The sequence below is a fragment of the Poecile atricapillus genome, chromosome 30 (assembly GCF_030490865.1).
Source record: "Poecile atricapillus isolate bPoeAtr1 chromosome 30, bPoeAtr1.hap1, whole genome shotgun sequence".
Taxonomy (NCBI): domain Eukaryota; kingdom Metazoa; phylum Chordata; class Aves; order Passeriformes; family Paridae; genus Poecile; species Poecile atricapillus.
In genome coordinates, this window is record NC_081278.1 from 3,157,985 (window position 1) to 3,180,454 (window position 22,470).

Below are 22,470 nucleotides of genomic sequence, written 5' to 3' on the forward strand. Positions count from 1 at the left end.
CAAGATTCAGCCCTGAAAATGCCTTCCAGGAGTTCCCCATCTCTGGTCTCCCTCCTTTGGTGTTCAGGGTTTCCTCCCTGTCCCAGCTGCTGAGGGTCACGCTTTTACTGGGGGTCCCCTGTCTACTCGGTCCCTGACCTCTTCAGGCTGCTGGGAGTGCCAGGAATTTGAAATGTTCCCCCTATTTCTATCTTCTCACTTAGGGATGCTGGTACCCCCCAGCATCCCCCCAAGGGGCATTTTCCACTCAGCTCTGGAGTTCTTCATTCTCCAAACATCCTCCCCAAAAAACCCAACCCCTGAGGGACCCCTCAGGATATCTGGGCCGAGCTCCCCCTCCCCAGGCACCTGTTGGATTGGGGGGTGGGGGATGATGATCCCACAAGTAGGGGGCTATGAATTCAGAGAGTGCTCAACCTCGTGGTTCCTTCTATTTTTCCTGATCCACTTTTGTCCCTCCTTCAGGCTGAAGAAGCTGCTCAAGGAGTCAGAAGCAAAACTCCAAGACCCTTGGAGCTTCAGTCGGCCCCACTGAGGACAGGGACTGCCAAAGGCTCCCCAGGCACTGGTGAGAGCAGATTCTGGAGGCCAGGACTGCCGGGAGCCAAAGGCTCTGAGCAGGGGACTGCAATGCTGAGTAAGCCCTGGCTGGGTTGGAGGAAGCAGAAAGGCCAAGCCCTGAGCCCAGGCCTGGTACAGCAGGGTCTGTCCCTCACGGGTGGCTCAGGGCTCTTTGTGGGGCAGTGGGACATGAGGGCAGCAAGGACAAATGCCATAAACCTGTGTGACACTCCAGATCCTTATGGTACCAAGGGGCCAGTGGGACACTGTGGGAAGTTGTGGAACCAAGGGGATCATTTTGGCACTCTTGGGCCCATAGAACCAAGGGACCAGTGGGACACTCTGGAGCCTTATGGAAACAAGAGGCCACTGTGAGTCTGCAGGGCTGTAACACCCCAGAACACTTCAATGCTGGTGGTAACCAAAGGTTCCTGTGCTTGAGTTTAGTGCACAGGAGGAACACCAACCAGATATTCTCAGAATGGACAGATGCAAAGAATATTCTTGGTAGGAAGGGACCCACAAGGACCATCAAGTCCAACTCTTAAGTGAATAGCCCCACAAAGATTGAACCCACAACCTCGGTGATGCTGGCACCATTCTCTGACCAACTGAGCAAAAAGATCAAAATGATACAAAATTTAACTGGCAGAATATAGACAATCATGGAACTATGGCAAAGGGTTTAATACAACATCCAACTGAACATACAACTCTTACCATAGCATTAAGTTTACCAACTTAGCTCATTTAACCTAAAAAGTGTTAACCCTTAAGATTTTGGGTAACATTAAGATATCCAAAAATGTTCCAGGTATGTAGGATAAGAAGGAGAAGAAAAAGAGACCAGAAAGACAGAAGATCTACAGAAAAGCATTTCCAGGATGATCCCAGTCACTCCCAGTACAATCGCAGTCACTCTCAGGTATGAGCTGTTGCACCCAGTCACTCGCAGTATGGTTCCAGTCACTCCCAGATCCTCCCAGCATGATTCCAGTCATGGCCAGAGTGACTCCCTGTCACTCTCAGGATGGGCCCAGTTGCTCCCAGTCACCTCCAGAATGCTTCCAGTCACAGCCAGCACCTTTCCATTCCATTTGCTCCCAGTAGGATCCCAGTTAGTTCCACTAGGATCCCAGTATGACCCCAGCATGGGCACAGCTGCTCCCATGATTATCCAGTGTGGTTCCAGTACTCCCATTTACCTGCACTGTGGTTTCAGTCTCTCCCTGTCTATCCCAGTCACTCTCAGTCACTCCTCAGGTGCTTCCAGCCTGATCCCAGTTGCTCCCAGCCACTCCCAGTCATCCTGAGTGCAGTTACAGTTGCTGCCAGTATGGTCCCAGTATGGAAAAGAGTTACGTTTTAAATAAGGGAGAGAGAATAAGAAGATGCTTACAGCTGAAATATCTTTCTGTTAAAGCTATGGAGATGGACAACAGTAGTTTAAAAAGACTCCTTTAATTCATGACTAGAGTATGGGAGGAATAGAGTGTTCAAAGTGTGGTCTTTTGAGAAAAAGAGAGAGTGGTTGTGATACTGTGGGTTGCTGGAAATGGGTAGAGTGAAGATTTTGGAGCCTTGGGGGGGCAAAGGGAAAGCTGTTTTCCAAGAAGGCTCACAGAGACAGATGAAGAGGACTTCTGCCTTTGAATAACTCATCCTTAAAATGGCATCTCTAGACTCATTGACCCATGCACACCTCGAAGTGATGTGAAGTGGGAGGAGTGAACTCTGATAACAGATTTCCGAGCAGCTGGCATTAGAGAAATAGAAAACTATAACAAAAATAGTTTTCTTGTGAGAAACTCCATAAATTGGCAGAAAGAGACTTCTGTTTCTCTACAAAGACTGATGAAAAGACTCTAGCAAGAACTGAGACTGTTTTTGACCACCAAAGTTCTAAAGTTGTTTTTTGTCTCTATGTTATCATGTGTACAAAGAAATAGTCAAGTAGTGAGAGATAAAGGGGTTTTCTGGAAGTTTATTCTGGTGTTCTTATTCTTGTGGTTTGTTAATAAACTGTCTTTATTCCTTTTAAGTTTTAAGCCTGTTTTGCTCTTGTTCTAATCCATATCTCACAGCAAAAAATAAGTAATTTTTTTAGTTATTGGTTTAAAACCACGACACCCAGTCATCCCCAGTATGGGCACAGACACCCCCAGTATATCCCAGTTGGCCTCAGCATGTCCATAGCCATTCCCAGACACTCCTAGTAATCCCAGTCAAGTGCTTCTTATCCCAGTATGATCTCAGGCCCAGTACATCCCAGCTGAGCATTCCCTGAATTCACAGCCTCCCATCCGTGGGATCTTCACCCCACCATCCCACAGGTGACTGGGAAAGGCAAGCTCGGCCCAGATATCCTGGGGGCTTCCTGGGTTGGGTTTTGGCGGGGGGGGATGTTTGGAGAATGAAGAACTCCAAAGCTGAGTGGAAAAGGCCCCTTGGGGGGACATTGGGGGATCCCAGTGGCTGCTGCTGGCAGAGGCAGCCTGGAGGAGCAGAGCTCTGTGATCCCCAGGACCCCAAAGTGGGGAGCCCAGAGAGGGGGAGAGCCGCGATTGGTGGGACACTCAACAGCCTGTAGAGGGGCAGGGGGGGGGAGTCTCCACGGACCCCCTGCACCCCCAAGAAGAGAATAAGGGGAGCAGGGACCCTGGGACCCCAAAAACTTCCAGCATCCCTAAGTGTTGAGATGGAAACAGGGGAAACTTTTTAGATTCCTGGCACTCCCAAAAGCCTGAAGAGGTCAGGGACCAAGTAGTCGGGGGACCCCCAGTACACACTTGACCCCAAGGAGCTGGGACAAGGAGGAAACCCTGAACACCAAAAGGGAGAAAACAGAGATGGGGAACACCTGGAAGGCATTTTCAGGGCTGAATTTTGGTGGTGTAAAATTTTTATGGACCCCATGTCTTGGGTTGCAATGCAAGATGTAACCAAAAGTATGCATTCTATCACCATCTGTTAAAACCTGGTGGGGCAGTTTTCATTATCTCTTTCATCACCCATCCTTCATAATGGGGGGGATGTCTTCTGTTAATGGGCCAGCTGTTAAAACTGGGTGGGGCAGTGTTCTTTATCTCTCCCACCACCCATCCTCCCTCCAGGGGGATAGCTTCTGGTAATGGGCCATTGAGTCTCACAGCATGACTGATAAAATGACATCATTCCATCGTGAGATGCTCCACCCAGGGTGAGGAGCCAAACATTCCTACTGGATATAATCTGAGCATCAGAACACCACAGGCAGTCTTTCTCCACTTGTATCCCAGAGGAGAGAGAAGACGCATCTACAGCACCGGAACTTCAGAGGTAAGCTACAGCCTTCTATGGGATCATTGCTTCAACAGAACCACATCTGTCACTCCATGCGGACTGCAGCCACCATTTAATCAGACTGCTTCCAACACCCTGACCAACAGGGTGTCAGGTTGTATTCTGATTCTCTTAGTGAGTTGTTTTTTTGTTGTTTTTTTTTTGTCCTGCTGCATTTTCATTTTTCTTTCTTTAGTAAAGAACTATTCGTATTCCTATATCTATATCTGAGAGCACTTTGATATCAAGATTATAATAATTCAGAGGGGGTTGTTGCTTACATTTTTATCAATTTCAGTGGAGGCTTCTGCCCTCCTTAGCAAACACCTTTCCTTTCAAACCAAGACACCTCAGATATCCAGTGGCTTCTAGAGAGGGACTTGGGCCAAGAGACATTCAAACTCATTGTGCTCATTCCTTGTTTTCTCCCAAACCAGGATTTCTCATTCCCAGACCTTGTCCGAATGGAGGAGGAGGCTACGAGGAAGAGGAAGATGCCCCGGGACACCCAGGCAGGTGAGGAGGAAGTCAGTGCCCCTTTCCCCCTCTCTCCTGCTCCATCTCCCAGCCCAGCATGGCCCCGGCTGCAGGACAACCCCGCTGCTGATACCATCCTGCCGGGGACGCACTGGGGGGATCTCCTTCCCCTTCCCTCTGGCACAGAGGCAAATCCCATCCTCTCCTTATCCTTCCTCTCCCAGACAAGGAACTTAGGATGGAGACCAGGGAGGACAAATCCTCACAGCAAAACCTCATGGAAGAGGCTGTCTTCAGCAGCTCCACATTCCAGGAATCCAATGGGGAGGAAAATCTTCAGAGATCCCGCAGGAGGAGGGGATCCATACCGAGCCCTGGGTGCTCTGAGGAGGAAAGACCCACCCTGTGCCGGGAAGGCAGCCGGAGATCCAGCCGGGGCTCTGAGCTGGTGGTCCATGAGCAGCTTCAGGATGGGGAGAAGCGCTACAAGTGCTTGGAGTGTGGGAAGAGCTTCAGCCGGAGCAGCAAACTGATCCGCCACCAGATGATCCACACTGGGGAATGGGCCTATGAGTGTGGCAAATGTGGGAAGGGCTTCAGCTGCAACTCCGAACTCATCCGTCACCAGCACATCCACACTGGGGAGAGGTCCTACGAGTGTTCTGAGTGTGGGAAGAGGTTTCAGAGGAGCTCTCATCTCCTCGTGCACCAACGGATTCACACAGATGAGAGGCTCTTCTGCTGCCCTGACTGTGGGGAGGGCTTCAAGCACAACTCCACCCTCGTCAGGCACCGGCGGATCCACACTGGGGAGAGGCCCTACGAGTGTCCCCAGTGTGGGAAGAGCTTCAGAAACAGCTCCCACCTGACCATCCACCAGAGGACCCACACTGGGGAACAGCCCTATGAGTGTGCGGAATGTGGGATGACCTTCAGCCAGAGGTCCCAGCTGACCATTCACCAGATGCTCCACACTGGGGAGAGGCCCTATGAGTGTCTCCAGTGTGGGAAGAGGTTTCGCATCAGCTCCACTCTCCTCGTGCACCAGCGGATTCACACAGAGGAGAGGCCCTTCCGCTGCCCTGAGTGCGGGAAGGGCTTCAAGCGAAACTCTCACCTCATCACCCACCGGGGAGAAGCTCTACAAGTGCCCCCAGTGTGGGAAGAGCTTCACCCAGAGCTCTAACTTGACCAGACACCAACAGAGGCACCGGTAAGGGAAGCTCTGCGAGTGCCCCAAGTGCAGGAAGAGCTTTGTGTGCTGTCCCAACTCCATCCCCCATCAGAGGACCCACGTTGGGCAGAACCCTGATGACCCACGTTCCCAGTGATCTGTGTTGGGAAGACACTGGGCTGGTGGTCCTTTTGTTTTGTTCCGATTATCTTTTGATTCATCTTCATCCCTTTAAAACACACAAAATTGGGGTAAAAGTCTACAAATTCATCAAAGGCATCTAGAGCCTCACACTTTACTAGTGCTTCAAGGTAATCTGGTATTCCGGGAAATACTTGGGGGTTGTGGAGCTATTTGGTGGAGTTTTCTCCATTTTTTGGCACTCAAAGCAACGAGAGTTTTATCTGTCACCTAAAAACCACTCAATGCCACTGAAAACTGCACAGTGCCACTGGAAACTATTGGATTCCACAACCCCTCAGGGTGTGATGCCTTAAGTTTTAGCTTCCATATTTTTCATATTTTGCACTGTCTAGGTTTGTATTTTTGAACTTCCTGTTTTGTTACTGAGCTCTCTTCACAGAGTAGGTAGACAAAACAATTCCTTTTCTAGCTTGATACCAAGGACAATCATTACAAGTTTCAGGCTCAAAAGCATAAACAAGGGTGGACTGAAGAGAGAAAACAAGAAGGACAGGACTTCATCATCTGAAGCTATAATTGGACCATGAACCCCAATATCCAGATGGACCTAAACTTCTAAAAATCTGAGACCTCGTGATGAGTTGGTTTGTTGGGTTTTTTTTTGACCATTTTTGGTCCATTTTGGGTGTAGCCCTGGGCAGGCTCTTGTACTGCCCAAGGTGTATCCTTTAAGGCCTTTTAATAAACTTTATTCTTAACTCTGTCTAGCCTCTGTTCTAGGTCAGCCTTCTGAAGGCATCAGGTGGAATGGGGTTGGAAGGGGATTGGGTGAAGTGGGATGCAGATCAGGGGTGTGACATGGGCATTGGGTGGGGCAGGATAGGTGTGATGGAGTTTGGGAGGTGTGAAATGGGGGAAATCAGGCTTGGGAAGGGGGTCTTGATGTCCAGCAGGGATGGGATGGGTTGGGGTTGGGATTGGGGATGTGGGGTGCGGCCTGCAATGAGACAGCCAAAGTTTGGGAATGATGAAGGGAGGGCATGTCCGTTACTGAGTGAGTTTTTGGATATTCCACATTCCTGAAGAGATTTTGGGGTATCCCACATTTCTGAGGCAGTTTTGGGGCATTTCCCAGCTCTTGGGGGGTTCCTGAGAGCAGCTCTATGGAGCCCCATTGTCAGGGGTAGTTGCCATGGGCATGAGCTCAGAGCTGCAGCCAGAGTGCGTTGCCTTGGTGCTGGAGAGCAGAGAAATGATGAATGGCCTCAGATTTCTCCAGGGTGTGTTTGGGGGGCAGAACAAGTTCTGCATGGGTGGTGCAGTCACTGCCCCAGCCCAGCCACTGCAGCCTCTGCTCCAGCCCCAAAGTGGCTGCCAAGCCCCTGGCACCCCAAAAACCCCACCTGGGAGAGGAACCACAGCAGGTGAGGCTGTGACACGGGTGTGACACTTGTTGGGAAGGTAGAATTAGAAAGAAATTATAAATATGACTCCTTAGCCAGAAAGGCTCAGGAAGAAATACAAATGAAAGAACAGTTTGAATAATTCAAAGAAGCCGGTCTGGTATGCCAGAACACATTCTTTCCCCCAATAAAACTAAGCTAAGACCCCTCTTCCCAGCCTTATAAGGAAAGGTCTGAAGGACCCTGAGATAACTAAAAATATGCAAAAGCAGCGATTTCTATAGGTCACACACAAATGTTACTGTATTAGTATACTTAGAATGATTGGTTAGTGAAGGAATAAAATATTCAATGTATAGGTTATATAAGCAATTGTAAAGGAGAGCTCGCTCTTTTGCTATGCTCTCTTGCTTGCTCTTGGTCTCTCTTGCTTCACTCTTGCTACGCTCTCTTGTCTCTCTTGCCTCACTTTTTCTACGCTCTTTTTCCTGCTCTTTTTACTTCTCTTCTTTATGCTCTTTTCCCAGCTCTCTCACTTCTGTTCTGTTACTCTCTTTCTTAGCTATTTTAAGTCTTGAACTCATGTATTCATATTTTACTCCCTTTTGTATTGTTCCCTCTGAGCCTGCTTTGAGCTTTGGCTGCTGGTTCCTAGCAGGTTCTCTCTCTCCCCCATGCCCTGAAATAAACTACTAACATCTAATTCAATTATAGAGGTCTCTGCTGTGTCCCGGAATGTCCACACCCCAAAAGCGTCTCTTACAGACACTGACATGTGCCACAGCCCTGGAGCTCACAGCAGCTGAGATGGCGCTGGATCCAAGGCTGACTGTGGATCTCTGTCCCTCTCTCTTCTCTTGAATTCCTTTCCTCCAAATCTGTATAACTCGAAGTTGGACAGTTTAGAGTTTGCTTAGTCAGTGCTCTGTGAAGTGCTTTACTGTAATTCCATGTCACTTTATGATTTCCCGAGTACTTCATTCTCTAAGTTTTGCAAGTAAAAGTTTGTTTCCCCCCTCCTGGGAAGTTTGTTGTTTTCTCCCATGCACTGCCTGAGGGGATCGAGGTACCTCAAGTCCCTTTCCAGCAGGGGCCGAGTGAGCTTGGGGCACAGCACAGGGAACTGCAATGCTGAGCAAGCCCTGGCTGGGTTGGAGGAAGCAGAAAGGCCAAGCCCTGAGCCCAGGCCTGCACAGCAGGGCCTGTCCCTCACAGGTGGCTCGGGGCTCTTTGTGGGGTAGTAGGACATGAGGGGCAGCAAGGACAAATGCCATAAAACTGCAAGCCCTGCCATCCTCCTCAGGGAGGGCCGAGGGAGGAGCAAAGACCTTCTTGGCGCTGTGCCCTGGGCCAGGAGGGATTGTGCCAGTGGAGTTGACCCTAAATTTCTTCTCCCAGGCACTTTAGGACACGGAACATGGAGAAGCCAGAGTCAACTCTCAGCTTTCCACAGTCTTCCAGTAGAATCCTGTGTGGGGAGCAGCTTGGGAGCAGGGTTTGTGTGTCAAGGGAGGGGAATTCAGAGCCCTTTTCTCCCCCATGGCCTGAGGGTCTGCATTTTCAATGGCCCTGCAGCTGCCAAAGGGGCCTTTTTCACCCAGCTGAGAACAGTTCTGCTGATAACCTGTCCTAAACCTGCTTTTCCTGCAAATGTGCCAATGAAGCCTCATTTTTTGCAGCCCCAGGTCTTGTGCACATGCAGATGTGAAAACTGAAGGATGGAAAGGATCTGCTGGGAGGAGTCCTCTTTTTCTTGTTTTTTTTGTGGTTTTAATTTTTTAATTTTTTTTTTAATTGATTCCTGCTGGCAGCTCTGGGCAGAGCTGTGTAATTGTGTCTGACACTTGTCTGTGGCACTGTGCAGGTGGCCAAGGGGACCTTCCCTGAGCTGTCTGCAGAGGAATCCACAGCAGCCCAGGCCGGGGGTGCTGAGTGGGCACTCAGTTCTGCTGACTGGACGCGGCTCTGGACACTTCCCTTGGAGCGTCTACAGGGAGGGAACGCTGGGGCTGCCACAGCTCTGGTGTCACTGCCAGGGGAACACTGGGGCTGCCCTGGCTGTGGTGTCACTGCCAGGGGAACACTGGGGCTGCCACAGCTGTGGTGTCACTGCCAGGGGAATGCTGGGGCTGCCACAGCTCTGGTGTCACTGCCAGGGGAACACTGGGGCTGCCACAGCTCTGGTGTCACTGCCAGGGGAACACTGGGGCTGCCACAGCTGTGGTGTCACTGCCAGGGGAACGCTGGGGCTGCCCCGGCTGTGGTGTCACTGCCAGGGGAACACTGGGGCTGCCCTGCTCCTGCCCCACCGCATCAGCTCTGACAGCGCCTCGAGGGGACACAAAGGCTGAGCCAAAGGGTGAGAATTGCACAAGGGGCAGAGCTGGGATCTGGGACCCATTGGGATCATGGAGTCCAGCCCCAGCCCTGCATAGACACCCCAACAATCGCAGCCTGTGCATCCCTGGCAGCGCTGTCCAAAGGCTCCTGGAGCTGCGGCAGCCTCGGGGCCGTGCCCATTCCCTGGGGAGCCTGGGCAGTGCCCCAGCCCCCTGTGGGGGAAGAAGCTTTTGCTGATCTCCAGCCCAGCCCTGCCCTGGCCCAGCTCCAGCTGTTCCCTTGGGTCCTGTCCCTGCTCACCTGGGCAGAGATCAGAGCTTGCCCAGAGAATCTGTGGCTGCCCCTGGATCCCTGGAAGTGTCCAAGGCCAGGTTGGATGGAGCTTGGAGCAGCCTGGGATAGTGGAAGGTGTCCCTGCCCATGGCAGAGGGTGGAATGAGATGAACTTTAAGGTCTCTTCCAAGCCAAGGCATTCTGTGATTCTGTCATTATGGGAGAGATGCTGAAGCTCTGGCTCCGCTTTATCTCACCAAATCTCTGGACCCAGCAGCAGCCATGGGTGGAATCATGTTGAAGGTTAGGTGTTTTTTTTTGTTTTGTTTTGTTGTTCTGGCCTGCCCGTGGAATTTTTACCCATTAGCTGCAGAGACAACCTAACTGTGGGTATTTAGTGGGTGATTGATAAAGGACAAAGAGTTGCCGGGCCCAGGGGGGGAAGGGGGGCAGGAAAGGAGGGTGGGGACAGTTTTTGACTGGGGGGAAGGGGGCAGGAAAGGAGGGTGGGGACAGTTTTTGGCTGGGGGGAAGGGGGCAGGAAAGGAGGGTGGGGACAGTTTTTGGCTGGCTTTCTTCGGCTTTGGGGAAACACATTCGTCTGTGGGTCGCAGAGCTGCTGCAGTGGAGAGAAGGGAATTCCGCCATCACCCAGATGGAGCTGCTGCTTCTTCTCCTTCTCCCCTCTTTGTTGGTGGCCTCGCACCCCCTGTCCTGCCAGGCACCGCCGCGGAGCTGCTGATCCACCTCATCCACCAGTGCAGGATCTCAGCTCATCCCTGCTGTTCCAGCTGACTGTTCCTCAGAGCCCCACAGGAGCACCGGGACTGACTGCCCGAGGGGGGTTTGTGAAAACAAAGCCTCTCCTCCATCCCGTCTCAGCTGAGAAAGCTGTCACGGGGCCCCTGGTTCTGTGTTCTTGTTATTGCTGTAGTTATTGTTTGTTTGTTTGCCTGGTTATACTAGTAAACAACTGTTATTCCTATCCTCAGATCTCTGCCTGAAAGACCCTTGATTTCAAAATTGTAATAATTCGGAGGGAGGGGGTTTACATTCTTTCATCCCAAGGGAGGCTCCTACTCTCCCTAGCAGACACCTGTCTTCTAGAACCAAGACACAGAGTTACCAGTTTCCCTGATCCTGAGGCTGTTTGGGCTCCAGTCCCAGAAGCTGAGAAGGAGACTGCTTTGGCTCACAGCCCAGAGCCTGTGGAGGTGTACTGGGTTATACAGTGAGGCATTCGATACAATGAACTTGGGACAGTGCCAATTAGAAATTACTTTTAAGTGATAAGTCATCCATTATGTTTCTGGGGACCCTCTTCTTTATCCTTAGTGACCACCAGTACTGGTGGTTAGAGATTTTTCTCTTTTCTGGGTTTTCATTAAGAGAACCAATGTATCTAACACCCTTTGTTTTCTCTGATTTTTCTTCTGGGATTTTTACAGGTTCATAATTTCTACAGTAATTAATTAGCTCTTTTGCAACTTTGCTCCATGTCCACATTTTATGTTTCCTAGCAGGAGAACGCAGTTGTGAACCTGTCAGCTGAGAGGGGGTGGTGAAGGGAGTAAACCCAGGATCAGTGGAATCCGGTCGATCAGTCGGATTTCCAAGAAATCTATCTAGTCTACCCACAGGGGTTATAGCTGCTATGGGTTTTGGGGGGTTTTTCTGAGAAAAATTGCTGTAGGTTTAAGTGATTCTGGAAGGCCTTGAAAGGTCATCATTTCAGTTTTCACAGGTAACAACATTGGTGATTCATAACCAGCAATTAATTTTCTTTTGTGTATCATTTGTGAGCAGGCAGCTTTGTGAATGTTTTCCAGTAGTTGGTTGGGGGTACTCACTACAGCTATAGGGTCCCCCCTTTCCAAGGGGTGAAGCCCCTCTGCCCAATAAGCTGTGTGCTGAGTTAGGGACCATGGGTTACGTCTGTTTCCTGCTGTTAAGAAGATTCCATGTCCCCAGTACCCACTGGATTCCCGTTCTCTCAATCGAATTTGATCTCCTTCAGTGAGAGACACTCGGAATATGTATTCTGTCTCTGACTTGTGAGGGAGACGCCTGTACTCCCTTTTTTTCTTTTTTCTTTATTTTTTTTTTTTTTTTCTTTTTCATGGTTATATGCAGATCAAGATCCTTATCACTGATATAATTATATTCTGTTTTAATTAGACGTTTCAAACTAGGACACCATTGTTCCCCACAATTTTATCCAAGTTAGCTCCTTTGGAGGGTAAATTTGATTAATGAGAGGGGTTTCCCTCTCTTGTTTCTTTTAGCAAGTCAGCAGTTTTTGAATATTTATCATGGAGGGCTACTCACAACAGATTGACCTTACTCCTTTCTTCATCCGATTGTTCTTGCAAAATTTTAACTAGGTTTTAGAGGGAGTCTATTATACTTCTTTCCTCACTTCTTCACTTAAAGCGAGTTTCTATAGCTGCTGTAAGACAAGCTCCCAAAACTGAGCAGAGTATAGTTTTATTTTTGCCCAGTTTAAATTCTGTTTCATGTTGTAAAAAAAACATACTCTATCAATCACATTTTCCAAATTAAACCAATTATTAAGCACCAACTTTTCCCTCCTGGAGGTCTGGCACTGTGTTTTGCTAACAACGCATAACATGCATAAAATGCAGCTTTAACTTCTGCACTGCCGTTTTCAGTCATTTTTACAAAGGGAAAAACCAATACAGGGAGGTATAAACTTAAATTATACACACACACACACACACACACACACAACTTTTTGCTTCCCTGTATGGGTAAAAAGAACAAATCTGCTTGGGAGGCACTCCTTCAGTTTAAAATTCTGGTTGTCTCTTTGCTACACCAAGCAGTCAAAGTTCATACACACAACAACAAAACCAGTCCCACCCTTTTGCACTAAGAGATCTTTTGTGAAATTCTGCAGACAGAGCCCTCAAGTGAGCATGGGGTGCTTTTCACCTCGGCATGTGCAGTTTGCAGGAAATTCAAGTCGCACCCCTTGCTTTCTAGACACCACTCACTCTTTTGGGAGTGTCGGGCTAGGTGCAACTGGAGCAAAATGTCCTTCCCCTAATACGGACTGCACAACAAACCTGCAGCTCCTTCTGTCTGTCAGAAATCCTGTCCGTGACTCCAGTTTAAATGTCATGATTCGCTAACGCGAGTGGGAGTTGCGAGAAGTTCATTTGAACTCAGAGTGCAAAAAAGGACACAAGGGATTTCAGTTGAAATCACAACAACAATAATGTACCTTTATTTTAGTGCCAACAAGGGTTATGTGAGAGAGGAGAGGGAGAGAGAGGGAGAGATAAAGAAAACAAAGTAAAGAAAGAGAGAAGAGGGGGTTATAGCTACCAACAGAGGAGATGGGGTCACTGGGGTCTATTGCTGTGGGAGATCTCGCTGAAATTAACTCAGTCTTATGTAATTCTTCCCCAAAGTTACCTTGTTTCCAATGTGCTAATAAGCACCCCAAAGGAGAAGTACCCAGTGTGGGAGCATTGCTGCCCAAAACCCTTGTAATCTTCTCCACGTTACAATAACAATACACCACAACTGCTGAACCTGCAACGCTTTCGCAGTCGTCTGACGGACGGTGCCTGGGCAATACCAACGGGAATTCCTTTAGCCCAACCACGCACAGCTTTCACTGTGTCTTACTGGCAGGCACCCAAACCAAAGTAAAGCACCTTACCTTTCTCTCCTGGGGAAATTGTGAGCAGCAGAGACAGTCGCAGCTGATGGGGTCCCCGAGAATCCCTCGGTGCTGGCTGGAGTGTGATCGGGTCACGAGTTCGCTCAGCAGCACTCACAAGGTCCCATCTGGGGTCGCCAAAATGTTAGTGTTCAGGAACACACATAATCACAGAATGATTATATGAAGGTGCTTTAATAAGAGATCTGGGTGTCAGGGGTACACATACCCAAATCTGACCTGACTTGGTTTTGAGTTCAACGTGTTTTTATACTCTATCGTTATATAACTTACATATTAATTATTAAACTTACATTGTTCTATTGTATGCATTGTTTTTACCCAAGCATGGATTTCTTGTGATCCCCCTCAACCCCCTAACATTGTTCCTCATGTTCTTTAACCAATAATTATATCTAATCACATCTAACAATTGTATAATTTATCATATATCGATTACACAGGTGCAGTTTGACATGATCTTTAGCAAGTACAACGCCTAACATTTCCCAGGGCCAACTTTTCCCGGGCTCGCCAAACCTAACTTTCTTTCTAAGTCCCTGAATTTTCTAAGATTTTAAAACCTTATACTATCAGAGTGACACTTGTCTTTACAAACAAACTGTGAGTCTGCTGATAAAATGAAACTATCACTGAGAGATAACAGAAACAATGGGATGGATTCAACTGAAAGATGAAAGAGACACTGGGGAAACACCATAAAATTCCACAAGGGCTAAGAACTAAGAAGGAGATTATGCACTGGGGGGAGGAGGGATGGTATCTCAGGTATCATGCATACCAGGAAGTCTGTACCTCTCAAATCCCTCAGCCTATGGGGAAAGGGAGAAGGGACGTATGGCTGGGAATTAGGATAAAAGGGAGGCTGCGCCCTCCAAAAATTAGAGAGATCCCAGGGGAATTCCCCATGGCCTCTCCCTATATTTGAATAAATTAAAAGGACTCCTCTGTCTCCTCTTTGGATATAAACCTCTGGTGTTTGTGGATTAATTTTTTCTGACAGTAACAATTAAATGAAGTTCAAAACTACAAACCTAGGCAGTGAAGAAAATGAAAAATATGAAAGCTAAAACTAAGGGCATCATAGCCAGAGGGGGGGGTGGAATTGAATAATTTTGGGGTGGGACTGACTAGCATTCAGAGGCACTGAGAGGTCTTGAGGTGACAGATTGAAGCCCCTCATCTCTTTGAGTGCCAAGAAATGGAGACAACTACACCAAATACCCCACAACCCCCAAATACTCTCAAGTAGCACCCTGATTCCCAGACTCTCTTGAAGCACTAGTAAAATGTGAGGCTTTAGATGCCATTGATTAATTAGATGCCATTAATTTGTTGATTTTTACGCCAATTTAGTCTGTTTCGAAGGGATGAAGATGAATCTAAAGATAATTGGAACGAGACCAAAATGACCACCAGCCCAGTGTCTTCCCAACACAGATCACAGGGAACGTGGGCCATCAGGGCTCTGCCCAACGTGGGTCCACTGATGGGGGATGGAGTTGGAGCAGCGCACGAAGCTCTTCCTGCACTTGGAGCACTCGCAGGGCTTCCCTTAGTGGTGCCTCCGTTTGTGTTTGGTCAAGTGAGAGCTGTCTGAGAAGTTCTTCCCACACTGGGGACACTCATAGGGCCTCTCCCCGGTGTGGATGCGTTCGTGGGTACGGAGGCTGGAGCTCTGGCTGAACCCCTTCCCACATTCCTCACACTTGTAGGGCTTCTCCCCAGTGTGGATGGGCCGGTGGGTGATGAGGTGAGAGTTTTGCTTGAAGCGCTCCCCACAGTCAGGGCAGCGGAAGGGCCTCTCCTCTGTGTGAATCTGCTGGTGCCTGAGGAACTGGAAGCTGGTCTGAAACCTCTTCCCACATTCTGGACACTCGTAGGGCCTCTCCCCAGTGTGGATCATCTGATGGATGGTCAGTTGGGACCTCCGGCTGAAGCTCTTCCCACATTCCTCACATTCATAGGGACATTCCCCCGAGTGGGTCCTCTGGTGGTGGATCAGGTGGGAGCTCTGGCTGAAGCTCTTCCCACATTCCCCACACTCATAGCGCCTCTCCTCAGTGTGGATGCGCCGGTGAATGGTGAGGGTGGAATTGTGCTTGAAGCCCTCCCCACAGTCAGGGCAGCGGAAGGGCCTCTCATCCGTGTGAATCCGCTGGTGCCTGAGGAGATGGGAGCTGATCCGAAAACTCTTCCCACAATCAGAACACTTGTAGGGCCTCTCCCCAGTGTGGATGCGCTGCTGGATGATGAGTTTGGAGTTGCAGCTGAAGCCCTTCCCACATTCCCCACACTCGTAGGGCCATTCCCCAGTGTGGATAATCTGGTGACAGATCAGGCTGTTGCTGTGGCTGAAGCTCTTCCCACATTCCAAGCACTTGTAGGGCTTCTCCCCATCCTGAAGCTGCTCATGGACCACCAGCTCAGAGCCCCGGCTGGATCTCTGGCCGCCTTCCCTGCACAGGGTGGGTCTTTCCTCCTCAGAGCACCCTGGGATGGGTTTGGAGCCCCTCCTCCTGCAGGATCTCCGAGGCTTTTCCTCCCCATTGGATTCCTGCACTGTGGAGCTGCTCAAATCAGCCTCTTCGACAAGATTCTGCTGCGGGGATTTGTCCTCCCTCGTCTCCATCCTCAGCTCCTTGTCTGGGGGAGGAAGGATAAGGAGAGGATGGGATTTACCTTGGTGCCAGAGGGAAGGGGAAGGAGATCCCCCCAGTGTGTTCCCAGCAGGATGGCGTCAGCAGTGGGCTTGTCCTGCAGCTGGGGGCCAGGCTGGTCTGGGAGATGGAGCAGGAGAGAGGGGGAAAGGGGCACTGACTTCCTCCTCACCTGCCTGGGTGTCCCAGGGCATCTTCCTCTTCCTCACAGCCTTCCTCTCCATCCAGCCCAGGTTTGGGAATGGGAAATCCTGGTTTGGGGAAATACAAGGGATGAGGACATTGAGTTTGCAGGTCCCTCTGTCAAAGCTCATCTCTAGAAGTCACCAGATATCTGGGGTCCATAAAACCTCCAAAAAACACCAAGATTCAGCCCTGAAAATGCCTCCCAGGATTTCCCCATCTCTAGTCTCTCCTGTTTGGGGCTCAAGGGTTCCCCCCTGTCCCAGCTGCTGGGAGTCACGCTTGTACTGGTGATCACCTGTCTGCTCAGTCCCTGCCCTCCCCAGGCTGCTGGGCGTGCCAGGAATCTGAAAAGTTCCTCCTGTTTCCATCTCCCCACTTAGGGATGGTGAGAGCCCCCAATGTCCCCCCAAGTAGGATTTTCCACTCAGCTTTGGAGTTCCACATTCTCCAAACATCCCCCTCCAAATAAACCCAACCCAGGGACCTCCCCAGGATATCCAGGCAAAGCTCCTGCTCCCCGATCACCTGTGGGATGGTGGGTGATGATCCCACAGGTGGGGGGCTATGAATTCAGGGAGTGCTCAACCTTGTGGTTCCTTCTCCTTTCCCTGATCCTCATTTGTCCCTCTGCCTCCTCCCCCAGGAGTAGCGACACCCTCGGTGCCCCATTCCCAAACCCCTCACAGCCCACGGCAGGAGCGGGGATGGAGCCAGGACAGGTCGGGATGGGCAGCGCGGGGCTCTCCGCTGCTCCCACCCACTGGGGCAGGGGGAACCCGGCCCAGGGAAAAGGAGAGGGAAACTGGGAAAACTGGGGGCTGCAGATCCAACCTGGGGCTGGCTGGGGACCCTGGCTGGGGACTGCCAACCCTTGGGGCTCCTCTGGGGAGATGCGGGAGGGGGGAACACAGGGAGGGCTGGGGAATCCCAGGAGTGGCAGCACTGGGAGAGACTGGTTTGTACTGGGATCATCCTGGCAGTGGCTGAGATTGCACTGTCTGTATACTGACATCATCCTGGGATATGGATCATACTGGGATATCATACTGGGATGATACTGGCAGTGAGTAGGAGGCTGCAGGGGGCAATTGAGACCAGGTTGTGAGGAACTGGGAATATGCCCTGCACTCCCCAGAACCCCAGTATCGCCCCCCATATGTCCCATAAGTCTCCCCCAAACCCTCCAGGATCCCCGAGTGCCCCCTCAGCGCCCGTTCAGGACCCCCCAAAGCGTTCCCGGATCCCTGAATCCTCCCGACCCCACAGATGCCCCTTACAGCCACTGCTGGGAATTCATCTCCCATCATCCCAGAACACGGTTCCACGCCCAAACCTCCTGCCGTGCCCCCAGCCCTAAAGGGCCCGGTTACAGCTCCCCAGGTTCCCCCCAAGTGCTCCCGAGCCGTATACATTGGCCCCGAGGACCTGCAGCCACGGTTCGGACTCAAAAGTGTTGTAAAAGTGTCTTCCGCACCGCCAAACGCGCCTTCCGAGCCATGTCTGGGACTACAGCTCCCATCGTGCTCCGCAGCGCCCATAGAGCGCTACTCCAGCCATGACTCCATCTCCCGTCATGCCCCACGCCCCACCGGAACCCATTGGAGCTGCGTCTACAACTCCCGTGATGCTCCGCGGCCCCATTAAACCATATTATACCGACGCCTACAACTCCCATCATGCCCCGCTGCCCAGTGATCCTCGTTACAGCCCCCCAAGTGCCTGCCAGGACCCCGGAGGGCCCCGAGATTCACATCCCTGACCCCCAATTGTCCCGGACCCCGAATTGTCTCACAGAATCCCTAAGTGCCCCTCCAAGTGCCCACCCCAAGTGTCCTCCAGAACCCCCAAATTCTCTCTAAATTCCCTCCCCAGACCCAAAACTGCCCCAAATATTCCCCAGAAAAGTTTCCATGGGCCCCAACGTGGTCCCTTTTACCCTGTCTGTGAAAATGATAAAAAAAGATGATTAACGGACTAAAAATAGGACTAATTAGCAATAAATAAAGAGGGAGAAATAGTGGTCAATTAATTAATGAAGGGAATTGTGGTACTTAGAAGCAAAGATGGATAATGTTTTTAGTTGCTAAAAATGTATCAATTATTTTATATAAATTTTAAAATTAAGTTTTAAAAATACAGGATAATATTATTATAAAAAATAAAATTTTATTTTTATTAATTTATTAGATTTATTGATAAAGAAAAATTGATAAATGTTTTCAATGTTTTGGGATGTCAGTCCCAGGTGGGCCATGTCAGATATGGTGAGGCTCAGGGTGAGGAACAGGTTGTCCAAACAGGGGCAGCCCACAAGGGGCTCATTCTTCTCCCTGACCAGACCTCCTAAGGAGACATTCAGCATCAGGATCACTTGGGGAATGCTTCTGTCACCTCTTCTCTCAACCAGAAAATAAAAAAATACATCCTTGATTCAAATAAAATAAAAAACATAGTGGATTTTCAAATCTTCCTCCTTAACAGAACTCCAAACTGACTCCAAGCAGCTGCACAAGCCTTGGACTTGAAGACAACAGAATGAAGAGAAAGAGCCCTCGAGGCTTTCTGTATTTTAATGAACCCCAGGGTGGATTTGGGGCTGAGTTCAGGACCTTCAGGCAATGAGAGAAGGTTGAAGAAGCTGCTCAAGGAGTCAGAAGCAAAACTCCCAAGTCCCTTGGAGCATCCCTGGGCACCACTGACTGCCGGCTCCTGGCACACTCAGCCATGGCATGGTCCAGTCTCACGCTGGGACACCTCCTGCACCAAAATTCTACCCTGGCAGGAACTTTTCGTTCTCCTCCCCTCCAGGCTGAACCTGTGTCCTGGGGTGACTTTATGATACTGGTATCCCCAATCATCTGGTTTATGTTCTATATTAAGTTCTGCACCTTTAAGACTGGCTCTGAGAGCAAGAGAGGGGGAAGAAGAAGCACGCAGTTTGTGTTAAAGAAAAACATCACTCCCACACATCCCGCTCCTGGACTGTGATGTCTGCAGCACGGACAGACAGCGGGACAGAGCTTCTCTCTGGCTTTTAGTTAGTTTCAGCTAGCTGAGGCAGAAGAGTTCCCTGGACCTTTGTTTTTTTTCCTTTTTCTTGGATCTGTGCAAGCCTGCTCTGGACTGAACACCCAGCCAAACCCCGGGAGCTCACGCCTGTGGCCCACCGGGGCCTGGGCCTCGGCACTTTCCAGCGCCGGAGGGACTGATAAGAAACTGAGCGAGCCGAGCTACACCACATAAAAAGGACTTTTCTTCCTAGATTTGCCATCCCATCGAACAGCAAGAGGTTTTATTATTTAATATTATTCAATTTTCTGTTAAATAAACAGCTTTTTCCACTTCTCTCCAAGGAAATTTTTTCCCTTTCCCGGACCGGTTGGTGGGGAGGGGCATTTCCCTGGGGAAATCCCCATTTAGACTTTTCCTCCCTAATTTGCCCTAAACTAAGACATTTACAGCTTTTGGCACCCAGTGCGCGGCGAGAGAAAGTGGAAAAACCTGTACTGATTGTTGGTTGTATTTTTGGTTGTATTTATTCTGTGTTAAGATAAAGCAGTCAGTAGCCATGTTGTTTGGATACATAATATCTCTCGGGGTGGAAGCCTTCATGTCGATCTGGTCCCTAGAATTTTTTGAGGTTTTAATACTTGTCTTTTCCCTCTTTCACAATAGAGGGGCATGGATTAGAATGGTTATTGTGCTGGGCTTGGTGATAATTATTTGTAGGAAGTTTATAGAACTACTGAAGTTTCTGTCAGGTATGTTTGGCTTATGGTTTCTTCGCCCGACTCTGCCTCCCAGTCCCAGTAGCACATTTTGGGAGTTTATTGGTAATTGTACCCAGTTTGTTAGAGGAAGAGCAGGGGATGAGGCTTTTCAGCCTTTTCTTTCCTTTTTCTCCTTTGAATCTGTTATGTCCCTCTTTGAGAATATCCAGTTTCCCCTGAGTGTTAAGGATACCACTTTCCTGGTCACTTTCCTGGTAGTTCAGCTGTTAAGCTTCCTCTATACGGCCTGTAACTTCTCTAGAGTGAGGGCTGAGATATCCAGAGGAGCCAATGAAACCCCTGTCCCAGAAGTAGGCTCAGGTGTGAAAAATCCTGAGTGGAGTAGAGAATGGGAGAGAATTGGCCGAACTCTGGAGGAATTTTCTGATTCCCCAGCCTGGGAATTTTCACGTGAACAAATTCAGAACCCAGATGAAGTAGGGAAATATCTGGAAGAGAATTGCTGTGATGATTCTAAGAAGAAAAATTTCATTGCAATAAGCTGGGCCCTAGTGTATGCTTATCGCATGCTGCTAGATACTGTAGGGCAGGCAGATAAGCCAGGAGCCAAACCAGACAGTGAGCCTAAGCCAGCAGCCAAACCAGACAGTGAGCCTAAGCCAGCAGCCAAACCAGACAGTGAGCCTAAGCCAGCAGCCAAACCAGACAGTGAGCCTAAGCCAGCAGCCAAACCAGACAGTGAGCCTAAGCCAGTGGCCACACCAGACAGTGAGCCTAAGCCAGTGTCTGTTGCTCCTACCACGAGAGGTATGAAATTCAAAACCAAAACCGATCGGCCAGTAGATGATGATAATGGCGATGCGGGGGAAGGACCCTCAAGACCAGCAACTGATCAAAAATCAGAAGGCGCTGGTGAACCTTTCTCCCTGAAGGACCTTCGTGGCCTGAGAAAAGATTACACTCGACGACCTGATGAATCTATAATTAGTTGGTTAGTCCGTCTGTGGGATGCTGCAGGTGAAGCTACAGTTCTGGATGGCACTGAAGCGAGGCATCTGGGATCCCTGTCACATGATCCGGTTATCGATCAAGAAGTGATGAGGGGGGCTGACCCTTACAGTCTCTGGGAACAGGTCCTAAGAAGTGTGGCACAAAGATATCTGTGTGCAGACAATCTCTATATACAGCAAACTCGTTGGAAAACCATAGAACAAGGGATTCAGCGCTTGAGAGAAATGGCAATAGTAGAGATTGTCTTCGTGGGTGACTTAGGTACTAGAAATCCAGATTTGGTGCCATGTACATCTGTGATGTGGCGAAAACTTGTTCGACTTGGGCCACAAGAATACGCTTCTGCTTTAGCAACAATGAAGCGGGATGACCGAGAGGAGACTGTGCTGGATATGGCGAAGAAACTTCGAACATATGCAGATACCGTGCATGGCCCCATGCAGGCAACAATTGCAGCTGTGGAAACACGTATGCAAAACTTCCAAGACAAAATGGAAGAGAATTTCAAGAAACTCAAGGAAGATCTTCTTCCAGTCTCGGCAGTACAGTCCAAGAGCCCCGGGACTCAACGCAGAAGTTCCCCAGATAGAGAGAAAAAGCTACGAGCTGAGCTGTGGTTTTTCCTACGTGACTGTGGAGAAAACATGAAAAGATGGGATGGAAAATCTACTGGTGCTCTGGCACAACAGGTGCATGAATTGGAAGACAGAAAGACTCAGAGGGGATACTCCACCAAAAAGAAAGCCGCTCCAGTAGCCTGTAGTCAAACTGACAAGTATGATGATGACATGTCTGATTCTCTTGAAGGAACCTCCAAGACATATACCCAAGGAAAGAAGGATAACCAGGCTTAGAGGGGCCCTGCCTCTAGCCAGGTAGAGGCTAGGGAAAACCGTGTCTTTTGGACTGTGTGGATTCGTTGGCCTGGCACATCAGAACCACGAAAATATGAGGCCTTGGTTGACACTGGTGCCCAGTGCACAATAATCCCATCAAAATATGTAGGGGCAGAATCTGTTTCTATTGCTGGTGTGACAGGGGGATCACAGGACTTTACTTTAGTGGAAGCTGATGTGAGCCTGACTGGAAATGAGTGGAAGAAACACCCCATTGTGACTGGCCCAGAGGCCCCGTGCATTTTGGGCATAGACTACCTCCGAAGTGGGTATTTTAAGGACCCAAAGGGGCTTAGGTGGGCATTTGGGATAGCAGCTGTAGAGACAGAGGGTGTCCAGCAACTGAACACCTTGCCTGGACTGTCAGAGAACCTATCTGCAGTAGGACTCCTGAAAGTGGAAGAACAGCGAGTGCCAATTGCCACCTCAACAGTGCACCGCCGGCAGTATAGAACAACTCGAGATGCTGTGATCCCCATCCACAAGATGATCCGAGAGCTGGAGAGCCAAGGGGTGGTCAGCAAAACCCACTCACCCTTCAACAGCCCCATCTGGCCTGTGTGCAGGTCTGACAGAGAATG

The 22,470-nt window shown here is 49.6% G+C and overlaps 1 protein-coding gene and 1 pseudogene across 1 annotated transcript; one reads left to right on the plus strand and one right to left on the minus strand.

Moving 5' to 3' along the window:
- The window catches only part of LOC131589891 (zinc finger protein 850-like), a 480,942-nt pseudogene that overhangs the window by 412,153 nt on the left and 46,319 nt on the right, over nt 1-22,470 (minus strand).
- On the plus strand, nt 1,367-5,558 carry LOC131589773 (zinc finger protein 70-like; the record flags this gene model as incomplete). Its single annotated transcript, XM_058859554.1, is given in 3 exon segments — nt 1,367-1,375; nt 4,838-5,487; nt 5,489-5,558. Coding segments are annotated over 3 exon segments (729 nt in total), but the record flags the coding sequence as incomplete, so codon positions are not given.